At 52.1% G+C, this 25,408-nt stretch overlaps 2 protein-coding genes across 13 annotated transcripts in view; one reads left to right on the top strand and one right to left on the bottom strand.

Moving 5' to 3' along the window:
* The window catches only part of LOC138658341 (uncharacterized), a 77,504-nt gene extending 71,202 nt beyond the window's left edge, over positions 1-6,302 (bottom strand). For 3 of the 7 annotated variants that reach the window (XM_069745807.1, XM_069745815.1, XM_069745825.1), the window contains exon 1: positions 6,170-6,272. Coding sequence is in view for 4 of the 7 variants with exons in the window: in XM_069745820.1 (XP_069601921.1) it covers positions 6,170-6,272 (103 nt within the window). In the remaining 3 variants the exon portion in view is untranslated. Of the gene's footprint in view, positions 1-6,169 lie in introns of all 7 variants that reach the window. The other 4 variants (XM_069745802.1, XM_069745811.1, XM_069745820.1 and 1 more) reach the window with 3 other exon arrangements.
* The window catches only part of LOC138658266 (uncharacterized), a 64,318-nt gene continuing 45,187 nt past the window's right edge, over positions 6,278-25,408 (top strand). For 4 of the 6 annotated variants that reach the window (XM_069745766.1, XM_069745757.1, XM_069745751.1 and 1 more), the window contains exons 1-4: positions 6,278-6,394; positions 20,477-20,574; positions 20,658-20,736; positions 20,843-20,940. In XM_069745766.1, coding sequence (XP_069601867.1) covers positions 6,358-6,394; positions 20,477-20,574; positions 20,658-20,736; positions 20,843-20,940 — 312 coding nt within the window. In that variant the 5' untranslated portion in view covers positions 6,278-6,357. The remainder of the gene's footprint in view (positions 6,395-20,476; positions 20,575-20,657; positions 20,737-20,842; positions 20,941-25,408) is intronic. The other 2 variants (XM_069745768.1, XM_069745763.1) reach the window with 1 other exon arrangement.

Raw genomic sequence — 25,408 nt, 5'->3', positions numbered from 1 at the left:
TGCCCCCTCTGCGTGGTTGTTTGTAGGTTTTTGTGTTGACCGCAAAGCTATCTTTCCTATCCTCGGTCTATTCAGTAAGTCGGGCCTCACTTTGCTAAAATCTATTTCATCTCTGTTTGTATTTTCATCTTAACTCACAGTCATTATATGTGGGGGGCTGCCTTTTCCTTTGGGGAATTTCTCTGAGGCAAGGTAGGCTTATTTTTCTGTCTTCAGGGCTAGCTAGTTTCTCAGGCTGTGCCGAGTTGCATAGGGAGCGTTAGGCAGAATCCACGGCTACCTCTAGTGTGGTATGATAGGATTAGGGATTGCGGTCAGCAGAGTTCCCACGTCTCAGAGTTCGTCCTATGTTAGTAACTATCAGGTCACTTTGTGTGCTCTTAACCACTAGGTCCATTGTGGTTCTGAATCACCTGTTCATAACAGTACTGGAGGCCCAAAGTACTAATGCTTCTCAATAGAGGGAAAAGAGAAGTTCTGAGACCATTTTTTTTTCTCTGTACTGTGTTTTGTCTTTCTTTTCCCCTAGACATTTGGGTGGTTCTGGACACAGGTGTAGTGATGGACATTAAAGATCTGTCTTCTTGTGTGGATCAGCTCACGGCAAGAGTACAAAATATTCAAGACTTTGTGGTTCAGAATTCTATGTTAGAGCCAAGAATTCCTATTCCTGATTTGTTTTCTGGAGATAGAGCTAAGTTTCTGAGTTTTAAGAATAATTGTAAACTGTTTCTGGCTTTGCAACCCCGCTCCTCTGGTGACCCAGTTCAACAAGTTAAGATCATTATTTCTTTATTACGTAGCGACCCTCAAGACTGGGCATTTTCCCTTGCGCCAGGAGATCCTGCATTATGTAATATTGATGCGTTTTTTCTGGCGCTCGGATTGCTGTATGATGAACCTAATTAAGTGGATCAGGCAGAGAAAAATTTGCTGGCTCTGTGTCAGGGTCAGGATGAGGTAGAGATATATTGTCAGAAGTTTAGGAAGTGGTCTGTGCTCACTCAATGGAATGAATGTGCGCTGGCAGCAATTTTCAGAAAAGGTCTCTCTGAAGCCCTTAAGGATGTCATGGTGGGATTTCCTATGCCTGCTGGTCTGAATGAGTCTACGTCTTTGGCCATTCAGATCGGTCGACGCTTGCGTGAGCGTAAAACTGTGCACCATTTGGCGGTGTTATCTGAGCATGGACCTGAGCCTATGCAGTGCGATAGGACTTTGACCAGAGCTGAACAGCAAGAACACAGACGTCAGAATGGGCTGTGTTTTTACTGTGGTGATTCCACTCATGCTATCTCCGATTGTCCTAAGCGGTTCGCTAGGTCTGCCACCATTGGTACGGTACAGTCGAAATTTCTTTTGTCCGTTACTTTGATCTGCTCTTTGTCATCCTATTCTGTCATGGCAATATGTGGATTCAGGCACTGCCCTGAATTTGATGGACTTGGAGTATGCTAGGCGCTGTGGGTTTTTCTTGGAGCCCTTGCAGTATCCTATTCCATTGAGAGGAATTGATGCTACGCCTTTGGCCAAGAATAAGCCTCAGTACTGGACACAGCTGACCATGTGCATGGCTCCTGCGCATCAGGAGGATATTCGCTTTTTGGTGTTGCATAATCTGCATGATGTGGTCCTGTTGGGGTTGCCATGGCTACAAGTCCATAACCCAGTATTGGATTGGAAATCAATGTGTCTGTGTCCAGCTGGGGTTGTCAGGGGGAACATGGTGATGTTCCATTTCTGTCCATTTCATCATCCACCCCTTCTGAGGTCCCAGAGTTCTTGTCAGATTACCGGGATGTATTTGATGAGCCCAAGTCCAGTGCCCTACCTCCGCATAGGGATTGTGATTGTGCTATCGCTTTGATTCCTGGTAGTAAATTTCCTAAAGGTCGACTGTTTAATTTGTCTGTGCCTGAGCACGCCGCTATGCGGAGTTACGTAAAGGAATCCTTGGAGAAGGGACATATTCGCCCGTCGTCGTCGCCATTGGGAGCAGGGTTCTATTTTGTGGCCAAGAAGGATGGTTCGCTGAGACCTTGTATTGATTACCGCCTTCTAAATAAAATTACGGTCAAATTTCAGTACCCCTTGCCGCTGCTGTCTGATTTGTTTGCTCGGATTAAGGGGGCTAGTTGGTTCACCAAGATAGATCTTCGTGGTGCGTATAATCTTGTGCGTATTAAACAGGGCGATGAATGGAAAACAGCATTTAATACTCCCGAGGGCCATTTTGAGTACCTGGTTATGCCATTCAGGCTTTCTAATGCTCCATCAGTGTTTCAGTCCTTTATGCATGACATCTTCCGAGAGTACCTGGATAAATTCCTGATTGTATACTTGGATGATATTTTGGTCTTCTCGGATGATTGGGAGTCTCATGTGAAGCAGGTCAGAATGGTGTTCCAGGTTCTGCGTGCTAATTCTTTGTTTGTGAAGGGGTCAAAGTGTCTCTTTGGTGTTCAGAAGGTTTCATTTTTGGGGTTCATTTTTTCCCCTTCTACTATCGAGATGGACCCTGTTAAAGTTCAGGCCATTTATGATTGGACTCAGCCGACATCTCTGAAGAGTCTTCAAAAGTTCCTGGGCTTTGCTAATTTTTATCGTCGCTTCATCAATCATTTTTCTAGTATTGCTAAACCGTTGACTGAGTTAACCAAGTAAGGTGCTGATGTGGTCAATTGGTCTTCTGCTGCTGTGGAAGCTTTTCAAGAGTTGAAGCGTCGTTTTTCTTCTGCCCCTGTGTTGTGCCAACCAGATGTTTCGCTCCCGTTCCAGGTCGAGGTTGATGCTTCTGAGATTGGAGCAGGGGCTGTTTTGTCGCAGAGAAGTTCTGATGGCTCGGTGATGAAACCATGCGCCTTCTTTTCCAGGAAGTTTTCGCCTGCTGAGCGTAATTATGATGTTGGCAATCGAGAGTTGCTGGCCATGAAGTGGGCATTCGAGGAGTGGCGTCATTGGCTTGAAGGAGCTAAGCATCGTGTGGTGGTCTTGACTGATCACAAGAACTTGACTTATCTCGAGTCTGCCAAACGGTTGAATCCTAGACAGGCTCGTTGGTCGCTGTTTTTCTCCCGTTTTGACTTTGTGGTTTCGTACCTTCCGGGCTCTAAAAATGTGAAGGCTGATGCCCTGTCTAGGAGTTTTGTGGCCGACTCTCCGGGTTTGTCTGAGCCGGCGGGTATTCTCAAAGAGGGGGTAATTTTGTCTGCCATCTCCCCTGATTTGCGGCGGGTGCTGCAAAAATTTCAGGCTAATAGACCTGACCGTTGCCCAGCGGAGAAACTGTTTGTCCCTGATAAATGGACGAGTAGAGTTATCTCTGAGGTTCATTGTTCGGTGTTGGCTGGTCATCCTGGAATCTTTGGTACCAGAGATTTGGTGGCTAGATCCTTTTGGTGGCCGTCTCTGTCGCGGGATGTGCGTTCGTTTGTGCAGTCCTGTGGGATTTGTGCTCGGGCTAAGCCCTGCTGTTCTCGTGCCAGTGGGTTGCTTTTGCCCTTGCCAGTCCCGAAGAGGCCTTGGACACATATCTCTATGGATTTTATTTCGGATCTCCCAGTCTCTCAAAAAATGTCGGTCATTTGGGTTGTTTGTGATCGCTTCTCTAAGATGGTCCATTTGGTACCCTTGTCTAACTTGCCTTCCTCCTCTGATTTGGTGCTATTGTTCTTCCAGCATGTGGTTCCTTTACATGGCATTCCGGAGAACATCGTTTCTGACAGAGGTTCCCAGTTTGTTTCGAGGTTTTGGCGAGCCTTTTGTGCTAGGATGGGCATTGATTTGTCTTTTTCCTCGGCTTTCCATCCTCAGACAAATGGCCAGACTGAACGAACCAATCAGACCTTGGAAACCTATCTGAGATGTTTTGTTTCTGCTGATCAGGATGACTGGGTGTCCTTTTTGCCTTTGGCTGAGTTCGCCCTTAATAATCGGGCCAGCTCGGCTACTTTGGTTTCGCCGTTTTTCTGCAATTCTGGTTTCCATCCTCGTTTCTCTTAAGGGCAGGTTGAGTCTTCTGACTGTCCGGGTGTGGATACTGTGGTGGATAGGTTGCAGCAGATTTGGACTCATGTGGTGGACAATTTGACATTGTCTCAGGAGAAGGCTCAACGTTTCACTAAGCGCAGGCGCTGTCTGGGTCCCCGACTTCGTGTTGGGGATTTGGTTTGGTTGTCATCTTGTTATATTCCTATGAAAGTTTCCTCTCCTAAGTTTAAGCCTCGTTTCATTGGTCCGTATAGGATTTCTGAGGTTCTTAATCCTGTGTCTTTTCGTTTGACCCTTCCAGCTTCTTTTTCCATCCATAACGTATTCCATAGGTCATTGTTGCGGAGATACGTGGCACCTGTGGTTCCATCCGTTGATCCTCCTGCTCCGGTTTTGGTTGAGGGGGAGTTGGGAGTATATAGTGGAGAAGATTTTGGATTCTCGTATTTCGAGACGGAAACTCCAGTACCTGGTTAAGTGGAAGGGTTATGGTCAGGAAGATAATTCCTGGGTCTTTGCCTCTGATGTTCATGCTGCCGATCTGGTTCGTGCCTTTCATTTGGCTCATCCTGGTCGGCCTGGGGGCTCTGGTGAGGGTTCGGTGACCCCTCCTCAAGGGGGGGGGGGTACTGTTGTGAATTCTGTGGTCAAGCTCCCTCCTGTGGTCATGAGTGGTACTTTGGCTGGTTCTGTCTATGTGCTTCCTCTGGTGGATGTGAGTGGGGCTGCGGCTTCTGAGTTTCCTTCCTCAGGTGACGAGGTTAAGTCGTTAGGTGCTGCTCTATTTAACTCCACCTGGTGCTTTGATCCTGGCCTCCAGTCAATGTTCTAGTATTGGTCTTGCTTCCTCCTGGATCGTTCCTGTGGCCTGTTATCCTGCATAAGCTAAGTTCTGCTTGTGTTACTTTTGTTTGCTATATTTTCTGTCCAACTTGCTATGTTAGTTTTTCTTGCTTGCTGGAAGCTCTGAGACGCAGAGGGAGCACCTCCGTACCGTTAGTCGGTGCGGAGGGTCTTTTTGCCCCCTCTGCGTGGTTGTTTGTAGGTTTTTGTGTTGACCGCAAAGCTATCTTTCCTATCCTCGGTCTATTCAGTAAGTCGGGCCTCACTTTGCTAAAACCTATTTCATCTCTGTGTTTGTATTTTCATCTTAACTCACAGTCATTATATGTGGGGGGCTGCCTTTTCCTTTGGGGAATTTCTCTGAGGCAAGGTAGGCTTATTTTTCTGTCTTCAGGGCTAGCTAGTTTCTCAGGCTGTGCCGAGTTGCATAGGCAGAATCCACGGCTAACTCTAGTGTGGTGTGATAGGATTAGGGATTGCGGTCAGCAGAGTTCCCACGTCTCAGAGCTCGTCCTATGTTAGTAACTATCAGGTCACTTTGTGTGCTCTTAACCACCAGGTCCATTGTGGTTCTGAATCACCTGTTCATAACAGGTAACTACACCGCCAGCAGAGGACGGTCACCGGGGTAACTACACCGCCAGCAGGCGACGGTCACCGTGGTAACTTCACCTCCAGCAGGGGACGGTCACCGGGGTAACTACACCGCCAGCAGAGGACGGTCACCGGGGTAACTACACCGCCAGCAGGGGACGGTCACCGTGGTAACTTCACCGCCAGCAGGGGACGGTCACCGGGGTAACTACACCGCCAGCAGAGGACGGTCACCGGGGTAACTACACCGCCAGCAGGGGACGGTCACCGGGGTAACTTCACCGCCAGCAGGGGACGGTCACCGGGGTAACTACACCGCCAGCAGGGGACGGTCACCGTGGTAACTTCACCTCCAGCAGGGGACGGTCACCGTGGTAACTTCACCTCCAGCAGAGGACGGTCACCGGGGTAACTACACCACCAGCTGGGGACGGTCACCGTGGTAACTACACCGCCAGCAGAGGACAGTCACCGTGGTAACTACACCGCCAGCAGAGGACGGTCACCGGGGTAACTACACCGCCAGCAGAGGACGGTCACCGGGGTAACTACACCGCCAGCAGAGGACGGTCACCGGGGTAACTACACCGCCAGCGGGGCCGTGAGATGAGGAGCAGACGCTGCCCTTCCCCAACACTGAGGAGCCGCAGTCACAGGGAGCAGGAGCCTCCACAGGAACAGCTCTGATCTCACCCCACACTCTCCTCTCACAGATTTACCACAAACCCTCCTGTAATCTCACCGGAATGGCGGGAAATCTGCTGCTGGCTGACACCAGAGAACACGAGAGAGGAGAAATCCTCGTGGCCAGACTCCAGAGGGAGCTCTGCTGACGTCACGCCCATGTGACCATGTGTGGGATGATGTCACAGGAAGGGGCGGCGCCTCTTAGTCCACAGAGCACGCAGTCGCCGGGAAGCTGCGGGTGTCATGGCGGAGTCTGGGGTGTTTTGGGGTCACAGATCAAGTAAGTAGATGTTCATGCACGTCCTGGGGGTCTGCCTGGGGAAGCGAGTAATGCTTGCATGGGACTGCGTCCTGGGGGGGTCTGCCTGGGGAAGCGAGTAATGCTTGCATGGGACTGCGTCCTGGGGGTCTGCCTGAGGAAGCGAGTAATGCTTGCATGGGACTGCGTCCTGGGGGTCTGTCTGAGGAAGCGAGTAATGCTTGCATGGGACTGCGTCCTGGGGGGGTCTGCCTGGGGAAGCGAGTAATGCTTGCATGGGACTGCGTCCTGGGGGTCTGCCTGGGGAAGCGAGTAATGCTTGCATGGGACTGCGTCCTGGGGGTCTGCCTGAGGAAGCGAGTAATGCTTGCGTGGGACTGCGTCCTGGGGGGGTCTGCCTGAGGAAGCGAGTAATGCTTGCGTGGGACTGCGTCCTGGGGGTCTGCCTGAGGAAGCGAGTAATGCTTGCATGGGACTTCGTGCTGGGGTCTGCCTGGGGAAGCGAGTAATGATTGCATGGGACTGCGTCCTGGGGGGGTCTGCCTGAGGAAGCGAGTAATGCTTGCATGGGACTGCGTCCTGGGGGTCTGCCTGAGGAAGCGAGTAATGCTTGCATGGGACTTCGTGCTGGGGTCTGCCTGGGGAAGCGAGTAATGCTTGCGTGGGACTGCGTCCTGGGGGGGTCTGCCTGAGGAAGCGAGTAATGCTTGCATGGGACTGCATCCTGGGGGTCTGCCTGAGGAAGCGAGTAATGCTTGCATGGGACTGCGTCCTGGGGGTCTGCCTGAGGAAGCGAGTAATGCTTGCGTGGGACTGCGTCCTGGGGGTCTGCTTGGGGAAGCGAGTAATGCTTGCGTGGGACTGCTTCCTGGGGGTCTGCTTGGGGAAGCGAGTAATGCTTGCGTGGGACTGCTTCCTGGGGGGGTCTGTCTGAGGAAGCGAGTAATGCTTGCGTGGGTCTGCGTCCCGGGGGTCTGTCTGGGGAAGCGAGTAATGCTTGCGTGGGACTGCGTCCTGGGGGGGTCTGCCTGAGGAAGCGAGTAATGCTTGCATGGGACTTCGTGCTGGGGTCTCCTTGGGGAAGCGAGTAATGCTTGCATGGGACTGCGTCCTGGGGGTCTGCTTGGGGAAGCGAGTAATGCTTGCGTGGGACTGCGTCCTGGGGGGGTCTGCCTGAGGAAGCGAGTAATGCTTGCATGGGACTGCGTCCTGGGGGTCTGTCTGAGGAAGCGAGTAATGCTTGCGTGGGACTGCGTCCTGGGGGTCTGCCTGACGAAGCGAGTAATGCTTGCGTGGGACTGCGTCCTGGGGGGGTCTGCCTGAGGAAGCGAGTAATGCTTGCATGGGACTGCGTCCTGGGGGTCTGTCTGAGGAAGCGAGTAATGCTTGCGTGGGTCTGCGTCCCGGGGGTCTGTCTGGGGAAGCGAGTAATGCTTGCGTGGGACTGCGTCCTGGGGGGGTCTGCCTGAGGAAGCGAGTAATGCTTGCATGGGACTTCGTGCTGGGGTCTCCTTGGGGAAGCGAGTAATGCTTGCATGGGACTGCGTCCTGGGGGTCTGCTTGGGGAAGCGAGTAATGCTTGCGTGGGACTGCGTCCTGGGGGGGTCTGCCTGAGGAAGCGAGTAATGCTTGCGTGGGACTGCGTCCTGGGGGGGTCTGCCTGAGGAAGCGAGTAATGCTTGCATGGGACTGCGTCCTGGGGGTCTGTCTGAGGAAGCGAGTAATGCTTGCGTGGGACTGCGTCCTGGGGGGGTCTGCCTGAGGAAGCGAGTAATGCTTGCATGGGACTGCGTCCCGGGGGTCTGTCTGAGGAAGCGAGTAATGCTTGCATGGGACTGCGTCCCGGGGGTCTGTCTGGGGAAGCGAGTAATGCTTGCATGGGACTTCGTGCTGGGGTCTGCTTGGGGAAGCGAGTAATGCTTGCGTGGGACTGCGTCCTGGGGGTCTGCCTGAGGAAGCGAGTAATGCTTGCGTGGGACTGCGTCCTGGGGGGGTCTGCCTGAGGAAGCGAGTAATGCTTGCATGGGACTGCGTCCTGGGGGTCTGCCTGAGGAAGCGAGTAATGCTTGCGTGGGACTGCGTCCTGGGGGGGTCTGCCTGAGGAAGCGAGTAATGCTTGCGTGGGACTGCGTCCTGGGGGGGTCTGCCTGAGGAAGCGAGTAATGCTTGCGTGGGTCTGCGTCCCGGGGGTCTGTCTGGGGAAGCGAGTAATGCTTGCGTGGGACTGCGTCCTGGGGGTGTCTGCCTGAGGAAGCGAGTAATGCTTGCATGGGACTTCGTGCTGGGGTCTGCTTGGGGAAGCGAGTAATGCTTGCATGGGACTGCGTCCTGGGGGTCTGCTTGGGGAAGCGAGTAATGCTTGCGTGGGACTGCGTCCTGGGGGTCTGTCTGAGGAAGCGAGTAATGCTTGCATGGGACTTTGACCTGGGGGTCTGCCTGAGGAAGCGAGTAATGCTTGCGTGGGACTGCGTCCTGGGGGGGTCTGCCTGAGGAAGCGAGTAATGCTTGCATGGGACTGCGTCCTGGGGGTCTGTCTGAGGAAGCGAGTAATGCTTGCGTGGGTCTGCGTCCCGGGGGTCTGTCTGGGGAAGCGAGTAATGCTTGCGTGGGACTGCGTCCTGGGGGGGTCTGCCTGAGGAAGCGAGTAATGCTTGCATGGGACTTCGTGCTGGGGTCTGCTTGGGGAAGCGAGTAATGCTTGCGTGGGACTGCGTCATGGGGGTCTGCCTGAGGAAGCGAGTAATGCTTGCATGGGACTGCGTCCTGGGGGGTCTGTCTGGGGAAGCGAGTAATGCTAGCATGGGACTTCGTGCTGGGGTCTGCCTGGGGAAGAGGGTGATGCTTGCATGGGACTACGTCCTGGGAGGTCTGCCTGAGGAAGCGAGTAATGCTTGCATGGGACTGCGTGCTGGGGTCTGCCTGAGGAAGCGAGTAATGCTTGCATGGGACTACGTCCTGGGAGGTCTGCCTGAGGAAGCGAGTAATGCTTGCGTGGGACTGCGTCCTGGGGGGGTCTGCCTGAGGAAGCGAGTAATGCTTGCATGGGACTTCGTGCTGGGGTCTGCTTGGGGAAGCGAGTAATGCTTGCATGGGACTGCGTCCTGGGGGTCTGCTTGGGGAAGCGAGTAATGCTTGCGTGGGACTGCGTCCTGGGGGTCTGCCTGAGGAAGCGAGTAATGCTTGCATGGGACTTTGACCTGGGGGTCTGCCTGAGGAAGCGAGTAATGCTTGCGTGGGACTGCGTCCTGGGGGGGTCTGCCTGAGGAAGCGAGTAATGCTCGCGTGGGACTGCGTGCTGGGGTCTGCCTGGGGAAGCGAGTAATGCTCGCATGGGACTGCGTCCTGAGGGGGTCTGCCTGAGGAAGCGAGTAATGCTTGCATGGGACTGCGTCCTGGGGGGTCTGCCTGAGGAAGCGAGTAATGCTTGCATGGGACTTCGTGCTGGGGTCTGTCTGGGGAAGCCAGTAATGCTTGCGTGGGACTGCGTGCTGGGGTCTGCCTGGGGAAGCGAGTAATGCTTGCATGGGACTGCGTCCTGGGGGGTCTGCCTGAGGAAGTGAGTAATGCTTGCATGGGACTGCGTCCTGGGGGTCTGCCTGGGGGAGCGAGTAATGATTGCATGGGACTGCGTCCTGGGGGTCTGTCTGGGGAAGCGAGTAATGATTGCATGGGACTGCATCCTGGGGGTCTGTCTGGGGAAGCGAGTAATGATTGCATGGGACTGCGTGCTGGGGTCTGCCTGGGGAAGCGAGTAATGCTTGCATGGGACTGCGTCCTGTGGGGGTCTGCCTGAGGAAGCGAGTAATGCTTGCATGGGACTGCGTCCTGTGGGGGTCTGCCTGAGGAAGCGAGTAATGCTTGCATGGGACTGCGTCCTGTGGGGGTCTGCCTGAGGAAGCGAGTAATGCTTGCATGGGACTGCGTCCTGTGGGGGTCTGCCTGAGGAAGCGAGTAATGCTTGCATGGGACTGCGTCCTGGGGGTTTGTCTGGGGAAGCGAGTAATGCTTGCATGGGACTGCGTCCCGGGGGTCTGTCTGGGGAAGCGAGTAATGCTTGCGTGGGACTGCGTCCTGGGGGTCTGTCTGGGGAAGCGAGTAATGCTTGCGTGGGACTGCGTCCTGGGGGTCTGTCTGGGGAAGCGAGTAATGCTTGCGTGGGACTGCGTCCTGGGGGTCTGTCTGGGGAAGCGAGTAATGCTTGCGTGGGACTGCGTCCTGGGGGTCTGCTTGGGGAAGCGAGTAATGCTTTCATGGGACTGCGTCCCGGGGGTCTGTCTGGGGAAGCGAGTAATGCTTGCGTGGGACTGCGTCCTGGGGGTCTGCCTGAGGAAGCGAGTAATGCTTGCGTGGGACTGCGTCCTGGGGGGGTCTGCCTGAGGAAGCGAGTAATGCTCGCGTGGGACTGCGTGCTGGGGAAGCGAGTAATGCTCGCATGGGACTGCGTCCTGAGGGGGTCTGCCTGAGGAAGCGAGTAATGCTTGCATGGGACTGCGTCCTGGGGGGTCTGCCTGAGGAAGCGAGTAATGCTTGCATGGGACTTCGTGCTGGGGTCTGTCTGGGGAAGCCAGTAATGCTTGCGTGGGACTGCGTGCTGGGGTCTGCCTGGGGAAGCGAGTAATGCTTGCATGGGACTGCGTCCTGGGGGGTCTGCCTGAGGAAGTGAGTAATGCTTGCATGGGACTGCGTCCTGGGGGTCTGCCTGGGGGAGCGAGTAATGATTGCATGGGACTGCGTCCTGGGGGTCTGTCTGGGGAAGCGAGTAATGATTGCATGGGACTGCATCCTGGGGGTCTGTCTGGGGAAGCGAGTAATGATTGCATGGGACTGCGTGCTGGGGTCTGCCTGGGGAAGCGAGTAATGCTTGCATGGGACTGCGTCCTGTGGGGGTCTGCCTGAGGAAGCGAGTAATGCTTGCATGGGACTGCGTCCTGTGGGGGTCTGCCTGAGGAAGCGAGTAATGCTTGCATGGGAATGCGTCCTGGGGGTCTGTCTGGGGAAGCGAGTAATGCTTGCATGGGACTGCGTCCCGGGGGTCTGTCTGGGGAAGCGAGTAATGCTTGCATGGGACTGCGTCCTGGGGGTCTGCCTGAGGAAGCGAGTAATGCTTGCATGGGACTGCGTCCTGGGGGTCTGCCTGGGGAAGCGAGTAATGCTTGCATGGGACTGCGTCCTGGGGGTCTGTCTGGGGAAGCGATCAATGCTTGCATGGGACTGCGCCCTGGCGGTCTGCCTGGGGAAGCGAGTCATGCTTGCATGGGACTGCGTCCCGGGGGGTCTGCCTTAAGAAGCGAGTAATGCTTGCATGGGACTGCGCCCTGGCGGTCTGCCTGAGGAAGCGAGTAATGCTTGCATGGGACTGCGTGCTGGGAGGTCTGCCTGAGGAAGAGGGTGATGCTTGCATGGGACTACGTCCTGGGAGGTCTGCCTGAGGAAGCGAGTAATGCTTGCATGGGACTTCGTGCTGGGGTCTGCTTGGGGAAGCGAGTAATGCTTGCATGGGACTGCGTCCTGGGGGTCTGCTTGGGGAAGCGAGTAATGCTTGCGTGGGACTGCGTCCTGAGGGGGTCTGCCTGAGGAAGCGAGTAATGCTTGCATGGGACTTTGACCTGGGGGTCTGCCTGGGGAAGCGAGTAATGCTTGCATGGGACTGCGTCCTGGGGGTCTGTCTGGGGAAGCGAGTAATGCTCGCATGGGACTGCGTCCTGAGGGGGTCTGCCTGAGGAAGCGAGTAATGCTTGCATGGGACTGCGTCCTGGGGGGTCTGCCTGAGGAAGCGAGTAATGCTTGCATGGGACTGCGTCCTGGGGGTCTGTCTGGGGAAGCCAGTAATGCTTGCGTGGGACTGCGTGCTGGGGTCTGCCTGGGGAAGTGAGTAATGCTTGCATGGGACTGCGTCCTGGGGGTCTGCCTGGGGGAGCGAGTAATGATTGCATGGGACTGCGTCCTGGGGGTCTGTCTGGGGAAGCGAGTAATGATTGCATGGGACTGCGTCCTGGGGGTCTGCCTGAGGAAGCGAGTAATGCTTGCGTGGGACTGCGTCCTGGGGGGGTCTGCCTGAGGAAGCGAGTAATGCTCGCGTGGGACTGCGTGCTGGGGTCTGCCTGGGGAAGCGAGTAATGCTCGCATGGGACTGCGTCCTGAGGGGGTCTGCCTGAGGAAGCGAGTAATGCTTGCATGGGACTTCGTGCTGGGGTCTGTCTGGGGAAGCCAGTAATGCTTGCGTGGGACTGCGTGCTGGGGTCTGCCTGGGGAAGCGAGTAATGCTTGCATGGGACTGCGTCCTGGGGGGTCTGCCTGAGGAAGTGAGTAATGCTTGCATGGGACTGCGTCCTGGGGGTCTGCCTGGGGGAGCGAGTAATGATTGCATGGGACTGCGTCCTGGGGGTCTGTCTGGGGAAGCGAGTAATGATTGCATGGGACTGCATCCTGGGGGTCTGTCTGGGGAAGCGAGTAATGATTGCATGGGACTGCATCCTGGGGGTCTGTCTGGGGAAGCGAGTAATGATTGCATGGGACTGCATCCTGGGGGTCTGTCTGGGGAAGCGAGTAATGCTTGCATGGGACTGCATCCTGGGGGTCTGCCTGAGGAAGCGAGTAATGCTTGCATGGGACTGCGTCCTGGGGGTCTGCCTGAGGAAGCGAGAAATGCTTGCATGGGACTTTGACCTGGGGGGGTCTGCCTGAGGAAGCGAGTAATGCTTGCATGGGACTGCATCCTGGGGGTCTGCCTGAGGAAGCGAGTAATGCTTGCATGGGACTGCATCCTGGGGGTCTGCCTGAGGAAGTGAGTAATGCTTGCATGGGACTGCGTACTGGGGGTCTGTCTGGGGAAGCGAGTAATGCTTGCATGGGACTGCGTCCCGGGGGTCTGTCTGGGGAAGCGAGTAATGCTTGCCTGGGGAAGCGAGTAATGCTTGCATGGGACTGCGTCCTGTGGGGGTCTGCCTGAGGAAGCGAGTAATGCTTGCGTGGGACTGCGTCCTGGGGGGGTCTGCCAGAGGAAGCGAGTAATGCTTGCATGGGACTTCGTGCTGGGGTCTGCTTGGGGAAGCGAGTAATGCTTGCATGGGACTGCATCCTGGGGGTCTGCCTGAGGAAGCGAGTAATGCTTGCGTGGGACTGCGTCCTGGGGGTCTGCCTGAGGAAGCGAGTAATGCTTGCATGGGACTGCGTCCTGGGGGGTCTGCCTGAGGAAGCGAGTAATGCTTGCATGGGACTTCGTGCTGGGGTCTGTCTGGGGAAGCGAGTAATGCTTGCGTGGGACTGCGTGCTGGGGTCTGCCTGGGGAAGCGAGTAATGCTTGCATGGGACTGCGTCCTGGGGGGGTCTGCCTGAGGAAGCGAGTAATGCTTGCATGGGACTGCGTCCTGGGGGTCTGCCTGGGGGAGCGAGTAATGATTGCATGGGACTGCGTCCTGGGGGTCTGTCTGGGGAAGCGAGTAATGATTGCATGGGACTGCGTCCTGGGGGTCTGTCTGGGGAAGCGAGTAATGATTGCATGGGACTGCGTGCTGGGGTCTGCCTGGGGAAGCGAGTAATGCTTGCATGGGACTGCATCCTGGGGGTCTGCCTGAGGAAGCGAGTAATGCTTGCATGGGACTGCGTCCTGGGGGTCTGCCTGGGGAAGCGAGTAATGCTTGCATGGGACTGCGTCCTGGGGGTCTGTCTGGGGAAGCGATCAATGCTTGCATGGGACTGCGCCCTGGCGGTCTGCCTGGGGAAGCGAGTCATGCTTGCATGGGACTGCGTCCTGGGGGGTCTGCCTTAAGAAGCGAGTAATGCTAGCATGGGACTTCGTGCTGGGGTCTACCTGGGGAAGAGGGTGATGCTTGCATGGGACTACGTCCTGGGAGGTCTGCCTGAGGAAGCGAGTAATGCTTGCATGGGACTACGTCCTGGGGGGGGGGGTCTGCCTGAGGAAGAGGGTAATGCTTGCATGGGACTGCATCCTGGGGGTCTGCCTGGGGAAGGGGATGATGCTTGCATGGGACTGCGTCCTGGGGGTCTGCCTGTGGAAGGGGATGATGCTTGCATGGGACTGCATGCTGGGGTCTGCCTGGGGAAGGGGATGATGCTTGCATGGGACTGCGTGCTGGGGTCTGCCTGGGGAAGGGGGTGATGCTTGCATGGGACTGCATGCTGGGTCTGCCTGGGGAAGGGGGTGATGCTTGCATGGGACTTCATCCCGGGGGTCTGCCTGGGGAAGGGGGTGAGGCTTGCATGGGACTGCGTCCTGGTGGTCTGCCTGGGGAAGGGGGTGAGGCTTGCATGGGACTGCGTGCTGGGGTATGCCCGGTAAAGGGAGTGATTCTTGCATAGGACTGTGTGCTGGGAGTAATGCTTGCATGGGACTGCATGCTGGGGGTCTGCCTGGGGAAGGGGATGATGCTTGCATGGGACTGCGTGCTGGGGTCTGCCTGTGGAAGGGCATGATGCTTGCATGGGACTGCGTTCTGGGGTCTGCCTGGTGAAGGGAGTGATGCTTGCATGGGACTGTGTGCTGGGGGGTCTGTCTGATGAAGGGGGTGATGCTTGCATGGTACTGCGTCTTGGGGGTATGCTTGGGGAAGGGAGTAATGCTTGCATGGGACTGCATGCTGGTGGTATGCCTGGGGAAGAGGGTGATGCTTGCATGGGACTGCATGCTGGGGTATGCCTGGTGAAGGGAGTGATGCTTGCATGGGACTGCGTGCTGGGGTATGCCTGGGGAAGGGTATGATGCTTGCATGGGAAATATTTTTCAGGCACAGTGCAAAGCTCGGATAACAAGGAGCAGCAGATTTTACGGTTATGGTCTGCGGGTTAAATGACCCACTGAGAGAGCCCATGAGGGGCCAGAAACGCAGAGCCCCCCCATACGTGACCCCATTCTACAAACTACACCTCTCAGTGAATTCATCTAGGGGTGCAGTGATCAGATTGACCCCACGGGTGTCACAGAATTTTATACCATTGGGCAGTGACGAAAAAATAATTAGATTTTTACCACTAAAATGTTAATTTGCCCTCAGATTTTACATTTTCACACAAGTGGTGGGTGAAAATGGCATCAAAATTTGTCCCACAATTTCTACTCAACGTGGCCATACCCCGTATGTGGCTGTACAGTGCTACTTAGCCATACGGAGACACTCGGAGGAACAGAGCGCTGTTTGCCTCCTGGAGCGCTTATTTCCCTGAACAGTTTGTGTACTCCATATACAGAGCCCCCAATTACTAGAAGAGCAGAATCCCCCCTCAAGTGACCCCATTTGGGGAAACTATACTCCTTGGGGAATTTATCTACAGGTGTACTGATGATTTTGACTCCATGGGTGTTTTCAAGAAACGAACAGCAGTGAATGTTGCTGAGTGAAAATTGCAAGCTGCTGTTGTAGTGACCAGTACGTTGCAGTGACCGGTGCGCTGTAGTGACCGGTGCGCTGTAGTGACCGGTGCGTTGTAGTGACCGGTGCGTTGTAGTGACCGGTGCGTTGTAGTGACCGGTGCGTTGTAGTGACCGGTGCGTTGTAGTGACCGGTGCGTTGTAGTGACCAGTGCGTTGTAGTGACCAGTGCGTTGTAGTGACCAGTGCGCTGTAGTGACCGGTGCGTTGTAGTGACCGGTGCGTTGTAGTGACCGGTGCGTTGTAGTGACCGGTGCGTTGTAGTGACCAGTGCGTTGTAGTGACCAGTGCGTTGTAGTGACCAGTGCGTTGTAGTGACCAGTGCGTTGTAGTGACCAGTGCGCTGTAGTGACCAGTGCGCTGTAGTGACCAGTGCGCTGTAGTGACCAGTGCGCTGTAGTGACCGGTGCGTTATGCCCGGCCCGTGCTTCTGGAGGCATGCACCCGTAGGTTAGGCGGGCTCTCATCGCTTCAGAAATGCCAAACATGGACACTATATGTGGTTTAGGTTTACTGTGGGGCATTTGGATTTGGGAGCGGAGAGTTTGCTGAATTTCTTTTGGAGGGTGAGGAGCCATTTTGCTTTTCCAGAGCCTTTAACCTACCAGTAACATTGAAGCCCCCTACAAGTCCTTCTCACTAAATTAGAATATCATCAAAAAGTGAATTTATTTCAGTTCTTGAATACACACAATGAAATGCATATATTCTCTAGTCATTACACACAGAGGGATCTATTTCACGTGTTAAAAAAAAAAAAAAGGGTTATTCCAGGCACCAAGTCACTTTTTTTTCTGCGTGTTATTTCAACCCAAATCCTCAGAAATAGCCTCGTCGGATCTCTTCTGGGTGGTGCATGCATAAAGAACATGTATTATATCAGAAAAAGTAATAAGAAAAGCAGCACTCGCCCGATCCTTCTTTCAGGATGTGGCGTTAATCCATAAAATTGGTTATATTGATATATGCGGAGGTGCAGGCATCAGGGGAGTTTTTAATGAACTGTGAGAGCTGCCAGACATAAGGCCCCGTCACACATAGCGACGCTGCAGCGATACCGACAACGATCCGGATCACTGCAGCGTCGCTGTTTGATCGCTGGAGAGCTGTCACACAGACCGCTCTCCAGCGACCAACTATCCCGAGGTCCCTGGTAACCAGGGTAAACATCGGGTAACTAAGCGTAGGGCCGCGCTTAGTAACCCGATGTTTACCCTGGTTACCATCGTTAAAGTAAAAAAAAACAAACGCTACATACTTACCTACCGCTGTCTGTCCTCGGCGCTCTGCTTCTCTGGTCTGGCTGTGAGCACAGCGGCCGGAAAGCAGAGCGGTGACGTCACCGCTCTGCTTTCCGGCTGCCCGGCGCTCACAGCCAGACCAGAGAAGCAGAGCGCCGGGGACAGACAGCGGTAGGTAAGTATGTAGCGTTTTTTTTTTTTTACTTTAACGATGGTAACCAGGGTAGACATCGGGTTACTAAGCGCGGCCCTGCGCTTAGTTACCCGATGTTTACCCTGGTTACCAGCGAAGACATCGCTGAATCGGCGTCACACACGCCGATTCAGCGATGTCAGCGGGACCTCAACGATCAAAAAATGGCCCAGGCCATTCCGACACGACCAGCGATCTCACAGCAGGGGCCTGATCGCTGGTACGTGTCGCACATAGCGAGATCGCTACTGAGATCGCTGTTGCGTCACAAAACTTGTGACTCAGCAGCGATCTCGCTAGCGATCTCGCTATGTGTGACGGGGCCTTAATGCATCAATGCGGCGTGGCATGGAGGCGATCAGCCTGTGGCGCTGCTGAGGTGTTATGGAAGCCCAGGTTGCTTTGATAGCAGCCTTCAGCTCGTCTGCATTGTTGGGTCTGGTGTCTCATCTTCCTCTTGACAATACTCCATAGATTCTCTATGGGGTTAAGGTCAGGTGAGTTTGCTGCCAATCAAGCCCAATGATACTGTTGTTTTTACACCAGGTATTGGTACTTTTGGCCGTGTGGACAGGGGCCAAGTCCTGCTGGAGAATGACATTTCCATCTCCAAAAAGCTTGTCGGCAGAGGGAAGCATGAAGTGCTCTAAAATGTCCTGGTAGACGGCTGCGCTGACTTTTGTCTTGATAAAACACAGTGGACCTACACCAGCAGATGACATGGCTCCCCAAACCATCACTGATTGTGGAGACTTCACACTAGACCTCCAGCAGCTTGGATTGTGGTCTCTCCACTTGCTGAGGTTATCCCGGTTGCTTGTGCACCTTTTTCTACCACACTTTCCTTCCCGTTAATATTCTTGGATACAGCGCTCTGTGAACAGCCGGCTTCTTTACCAATGACCTTTTGTGGCTTCCCCTCCTTGTGGAGTGTGTCAGTGACGCCTTCTGGACATCTGTCAGCTCAGCAGTCTTCCCCATGATTGTGGAGCTACTGAAACAAACTAAGGGACCTTTATAAACACTTAGGTTTTATGATAATTATTCTAATTTACTGCAATAATGACTTTTGGGTTTTCATTGGCTTTAAGCCATAATCATCAACATTACCAGAAATAAACATGTGCAATAGATCCCTCTGTGTGTAATGACTCTATCGAATATAGGAGATTCAGTTCTTCAATACAAAAAGTGAACTAAAAATTAACTTTCTGATGATCTTCTAATTCTGTGAGAAGCCTCTGTACATAGTATAAATGGTATTGAGAGAAGTGTCACTTACTGTATATACTCGAGTATAAGCCGAGATTTTCAGCCCATTTTTTTAGGCTGAAAGTGCCCCTCTCGGCTTATACTCGAGTCATTGTCCCTTGGGGTCGGCGGGGGATGGGGAGCGGCGGCTGTGACATACTCGCCTGCTCCTGGCGTGGTCTCTGGTTCTCCGGGCGCTGACAGCTTCTTCCAGCGTTGAGCGGTCACGTGGTACCGCTCATTACAGTAATGAATATGGAGCCAACTCCACTCTCATAGTGGTGGAGCCGCATATTCATTACTGTAATGAGCAGTACCAGGTGACCGCTCAACGCTGGATGAAGCTGTCAGCGCCGGAGAACCAGGGACCGCGCCAGGAGCAGGTGAGTATAATGGGCAGGGGGAGCAATGTGCGATAGTCACCTGTCCCACGTTCCGGCGCCGCTCGGTCTTCCGCGTCCTCTGCAGTGACGCTCAGGTCAGAGGGTGCAATGACGTGGTTAGTCCATGCTCTCTGTCTGGACGTTGGTGCAGAGGACGAAGAAGACACAGCGGCGCCAGAACGAGGTGAGTATAGTGAGTGCCAGGGACCTGAGAGCCGTGAGGTGAGTGTCATTTTATTTATTTTTTTTTAATCAAAGCAACAGCATATGGGGCAAATATCTCTATGGAGCATCTTATGGGGCCATAATCAACGTTTGTGCAGCATTATATTGGGCAAATATGTCTATGGAGCATCTTATGGGGCCATCATGAACTGTATGGAGCATTATATGGGGCATATTTTAATATGGAGCATCTTATGGGGCCATCATGAACTGTATGGAGCGTTATATGGGGCTCCTAATTCAATATGGATATTCAAAAACACGTAACCTACTGATGTCTTAATTAGTTTTACTTTTATTGGTATCTATTTTTATTTTTGAAGTTTATCGGTAGCTGCAACATTTTCCACCCTAGGCTTATACTCGAGTCATTAAGTTTTCCTAGTTTTTTTGTGGCAAAATTAGGGGGGTCGGCTTATACTCGAGTATATATGGTATATAAACAGGCGAATAGCAGGTAATATACTCCAAACATTGTGTGACTATCTCTTATATTCAGTGGATAGAAAAAGTCTACACACCCCTATTATTAAAGTGCCACTAATACTTTGTTGAAGTGCCCTTTGAATTTCTGGCAGACCACAACCTAAAAAGGTTCAACACTATCAGCGCGACTCATCTAGAATCGGCGACCTTTGCCAGCTCCTTGCAGTAGCTCCATATCTGTCAGATTGTGGGGTCATATCCTGTGCACAGCCCCCTCTTCAGGTCTGCACAGATTCACTTGGGTTCAGGTCTGGGTTCGGCCGTTCCAGAACTTCCATCTTCCTTCTAGTGAATCCGTTCTTTTGCAATTTGGTGATGTAAAATTGATATTTGAAACTGTCCATAATTCCCTCCACCTTGACTAAAACCCCAGTTCCAGCTGCCAAAAAAAACAGCCCCAAATCATAATGCTGACTCCACCATACCTCACTGTGGAGATGGTGTTCTTTTGATGATGTGCAGTGTCGGATTTGCGTTGAGCAAACCTTTTGGGATTATGGCAAAAAAGTCTAACCTTTTAGAACACGTTTCCCTCATGCCTTTGACAGCCATGATGGAGAGTTTGGTAGAACATCGCTGGGTTTGCATGTTTTTCTCTGTAAGGAAAGGCTTCTGTCTCCTACCCCACACATATGAAGACTGCGGGAGATTGTCACATGCAGGACACAGCCAGGGCTGGCCAGAAATTCCTGCAGCTCCTTTAATGTTGCCGTCGGCCTCTTACATCCACCCAGACCAATTTTCTTCTTACCTCTTCCTCAGTTTTTGAGGGACGTCTAGTTCTAGGTAATATTCCAGTCATGCCACTTCTCAATTAATGTCTTTTACATTACAAAACCCTGGAATTATAACATGGGTGTAGCGTTTTTGGCTGTCTTCTGGCTGCCATTGAAGATATATGGAGGTCATGTAATTAGTCCTTTTGTATGTTTACCACAGATGGATCCAGGAGGAGAAATCCACCAGAGAGTTGTCCCCGTCCTCTGTATCCCCAGGACTGTCCGGAGGAGAATCACAACATCCCGGAGGATCATCAGGTAGATGACACTGAAGCCTCCACAACATCTGACCATGAAGTGATGGGACCTGAGCTCATCTTACATTTTTTTTGTCTTTTCAGGGTGAAGATCTTATGGATATTAAGGTTGAGGTTAAAGATGAAGTAGAAGAGACAATGGATGTATGGGCCGATCAGCAGGGTGAGGAGGGGAGACTGTCATGTCTGTTCTGTGGTCATCTTCTTCTACTACTCCCATCATCTCATCACATGACACAATCTATTCCGTCTCTGTGTGTCTCCTACAGATGGATCCAGGAGGAGGAATCCACCAGAGAGTTGTCCCCGTCCTCTGTGTCCCCAGGACTGTCCAGAGGAGAATCACAGCATCCCGGAGGATCATCAGGTAGACGGTGCTGAGCCCTGTACCGGATCTGTATATGGGGGGACAGTTCTGATCGAGGTCATAGATGTCTTAAGTTCTGGTGGATCTTCCCGGCCTTAGACCATATTATTGTACCTCGGTTATCAATGATGAGAAAAACCTATACAGTGCTTTACGAAAGTATTCGGCTCCCTTGATCTTTTCAACCTTTTCCCACATATCGTGCTTCAAACATAAAGATATCAAATGTAAATTTTTGGTGAAGAATCAACAACAAGTGGAACACAATTGTGAAGTTGAACGAAATTTATTGGTTATTTAAAATTTTTGTGGAAATTCAAAAACTGAAAAAGTGGGGCGTGCAATATTATTCGTCTCCTTTACTTTCACTCCAGAAGTTCATTGTGGATCTCTGAATGATCCAATGTTGTCCTAAATGCCTAATGATGATAAATATAATCCTCCTGTGTGTAATCAAGTCTCCGTATAAATGCACCTGCTCTGTGATAGTTTCAGGGTTCTGTGTGAAGCACAGAGAGCATCATGAAGACCAAGGAACACAACAGGCAGGTCCGTGATACTGTTGTGGAGAAGGTTAAACCCGGATTTGGATACAAAATGATTTCCAAAACTTTACACATTCCAAGGAGCACTGTGCAAGTGATCATATTGAATGGAAGGAGTATCATACCACTGCAAATCTACCAAGACCCGGCCGTCCCTCTAAACTTTCATCTCAAACAAGGAGAAGACTGATCAGAGATGCAGCCAAGAGGCCCATGATCACTCTGGATGAACTGCAGAGATCTACAGCTGAGGTGGGACAGTCTGTCCATAGGACAACAATCCGTCGTACACTGCACAAATCTGGCCTTTATGGAAGAGTGGCAAGAAGAAAGCCATTTCTCAAAGATATCCATAAAAAGTGTTGTTCAAAGTTTGCAACAAGTCACCCGGGAGACACCAAACGTGGAAGAAGGTGTTCTGGTCAGATGAAACCAAAATCGAACTTTTTGGCAACAATGCCAAACGATATGTTTGGGGGTAAGGCAACACAACTCATCCCCCTGAACACACCATACCCACTGTCAAACATGGTGGTGGCAGCATCATGTTTTGGGCCTGCTTTTCTTCATCAGGGACAGGGAAGATGGATGGAGCCAAATACAGGACCATTCTTAAAGAAAACCTGTTGGAGTCTACAAAAGACCTGAGACTGGGACGGAGATTTGTCTTCCAACAAGACAATGATCCCAAACATAAAGCAGAATCTAAAATGGAATGGTTCACAAATAAACGTATCCAGGTGTTAGAATGGCCAAGTCACAGTCCAGACCTCAATCCAATGGAGAATCTGTGGAAAGAGCCAAGAACTGCTGTTCACAAACGATCTCCATCAAACCTCACTGAGCTCCAGCTGTTTGCCGGGAAGAACGAGGAGAATTTCAGTCTCTCGATGTACAAAACTGATAGAGACAAACCCCAAGAGACTTGTAATCGCAGCAAAAGGGGCGCAACAAAGTATTAAGTTACAGGGGCCGAATAATATTGCACGCCCCACTCTTCAGTTTATGAATTTCCACAAAAATTTTAAATAACCAATAAATTTCCTTCAGTTTCACAATTGTGCTCCACTTGTTGTTGATTGTTCACCAAAAATTTACATTTGGTATCTTTATGTTTGTTCCAACAAACTTTTATTGGGTTTTGATTATTTTTTAACTGGGGAGGGGATAAAGGGAAGGGGTACGAGTGTAGGGAAAAAGAAACCCCTATAGAAATAGGGGAACAGGCAATCACACACTATTGTAAGAATTTACAAAGATAGATGTGATACGAAAATATTGCTTAGTAGAGTGGTGAGTAGGATATATTAGTAGTGAATATTTGAAGGCCGCATACTGTGACTATGTGTTGTAGCTGAGAAAACAAAACCTAAAAGAGGTTTAACTAGTAAGTATGGTAACATAGGTAGTATCATAATATACATGTTAATATGGATGACCCTTAAGCTGTCCAGTAGATAAGAATATCGTACGAAGGCCTGTTGTCTCCAGGTCATCTTCAGATGACCCTTGGACCTTGTGGGCAAAATGTTCGGTTTAGACACAGGCTGTGACGTGGACTAAACATAAAGAGATGAAATGTCCCTCAAAGCTCTCAATTTGGTTGGGGTTTGGACGAAGGGTCAGAAGGAGATCCGGGAGGGCCAATACCCGCACAGTCTAAAAAGTCCGCCGCCCCATCCGGGGAAGTGAAGGTACGCCACTTTGCCGCAAAGAAGAATCTTAGATTGGAGAACTGGTGCCATATGTATTGTAATCCGGCCTGTTGCAGTCTATGGGTGACGTGTTGGAACGATTTTCGTTTTTGTAGAGTCTCCTTACATAGATCCCTGTAGAAGATTAAGTGGCCGTATGGGGAAGAAATTAATCTTGATTCTCTTGCGATGTCAAGCAATGAGTCTCTCAGCCAGTTAGGATAAAATGAGACAATAACGTCTGCGGCTAAGTTTGACGGAAGAGATGGTGGTCTGGGTATCCTGTATGCTTTAACAATTAAGTTTTCCCCTTTCGTATGGGGGAGTAAATAAGATAACATAGATGAAACATAAGCTTCCAGTTGAGATCTTCCCACTGATTCCAGGATTCCTCTGACTTTTAAGTTGTTCTTTCTTTTAAAGTTTTCAAAATCTGTTAAGTTGTTTTTAAATGAGATTATATCCCTCTTTAGGTTGATCAGAGGATCCGGTCGTAAAGGCTCGCTCCGTGCGTCATTAGAGGACGTCGGCTCATGATGTTCACTGGAGGCGTCATACTTTTTCGGGGTGTTGGGAGGTTTGGCAGATGACACTTTTAGGCCAGAGGTTGGAACAGCGTTACTTTGTGAAAAAAATGTCTTTAAATAGTTTTTTGAGAATTTTCTCAGATATTTTAGTTCCCGCTATTTCCATAGATGATAGTAGAGCCTTGCATAGTTTGACCGTGAATTTCCCTGAGGGGTAAACGTCAGAAGCTGAGATATTGTCTATCAAGGAATGGCTAGGGATCTCGTAGCAGGACTGTTCCTGTTCCATGTCACTGATATCTGAGGAATTTGACGTGACATCTGAGCCACTCAGCTCTTCAATTTCGCTAAAACCCTCTGAGTATCCGTCCGAGTCTGATAAACCCTCGTTGTCGAAGTCGCCAGAGGAACCGTTATAGTTGTGATCAGAGGAAGTTGAGGAGTCTGTGTAGTTGTCTGAGTGCGCATATTTCTCCGCCGATGGTGACATAGGAGGGTCAGGCGTTGAGTAAAAGTTGTCCGTCTTAGACTGGTCTTTGGATATCCCTCTATTAATGGACTCAAGTTTCTCCTTAAGCTGTGAAGTGAATGTATCAATGAAAGTCGGGGGCATCATTGCAGTGAGTTTTGATATTTCTCTATGTGAAGGGGATGTATTTCCATGTACGATGGGATTGTTTTTTGAGGGTATGCTTTCATTAGTGGTGTTTATCTGGATTCCCAGTTCCTCATTGTGGCTCAGCATTGGGGGAGATAGGGGGTTAATCCTGTGGCTATGCCCCTGCTGTTTGTGTGATTCCTCCTCATCCCTAAGGATACTGTCCCCGTCTGTTTTATTTTGTGTGTTGTCATTTATTTTGACCGTATGTATTGTCCTCCTCCTGCTCAGGAGAGGAGTACAGTCCCATGAGTGCTCTCCCTCCTGGTACGGTGCAGTGTGAGAACCCTGCTGTTGTGGTATGTTTTTACTGTCCTCCGACGCCATTCTCAGCGTCTGGTGCCGCTGGTCCCCTTCATCTCCGGGTATGAACTCCGGTGCTTCATACCTGAGGCAGCCTCGGAGCGTCGGGGAGATTACTCCGCGTCTGGGCTGCTGTGCTGCCGGTGAGTACTCCATCTGTCCCCTCAGCGTCGCTGATGTTAGCGGTGCCGGGGGAATCTCTCGGCGTTCCTTCCTCTCCTCCCCGCCGGTTTGACAGGCGCGGGGATTCTCGTCGCCGGCGCCGCTGTTCTGGCTACATCCTTCCGCCGCGTCGCTGCGTAGCGAATCTCCGCGGTCGCGTTGTCTCTCACCTGTTCCTCCGCAGTCTGTGCTGAGGGTGAGGCAGGGGTATGGGTCCTCCGTGCAGCAGTCCGGGTGTTCGTCTGTGCTCTTTGGGGCTGTAGAGCCGCCGGTTTTCGGCCAGCTGCTGCACCGCTCTGAGTCACGGGACTACTTTTCCCCTCACCATGAGGAGGCTTGTCGCCGCCATTGCTGCATTTCTCCCGGGGACTTCTCTGCCCTATTGAGGGAGATTTCTTCGGTGTGCCCGCAAAATTCTGCTTCCCACTTGTTCCTGGCATATTCTTGTGGGTTTATGAATAGAATAGTCCACGTTTTAGTAAGCTGTATAAGTAGCAATCAAGGGATAAACAGGAGCTCTGCAGAAACACGTCTGCTCCTGTCCCTTGGCACACCATGCCCCCCGGTATCTTTATGTTT

This window comes from Ranitomeya imitator, chromosome 1 (genome assembly GCF_032444005.1).
Source record: "Ranitomeya imitator isolate aRanImi1 chromosome 1, aRanImi1.pri, whole genome shotgun sequence".
In the NCBI taxonomy this organism is placed as follows: domain Eukaryota; kingdom Metazoa; phylum Chordata; class Amphibia; order Anura; family Dendrobatidae; genus Ranitomeya; species Ranitomeya imitator.
This window is presented reverse-complemented; position numbering and strand designations above follow the sequence as displayed.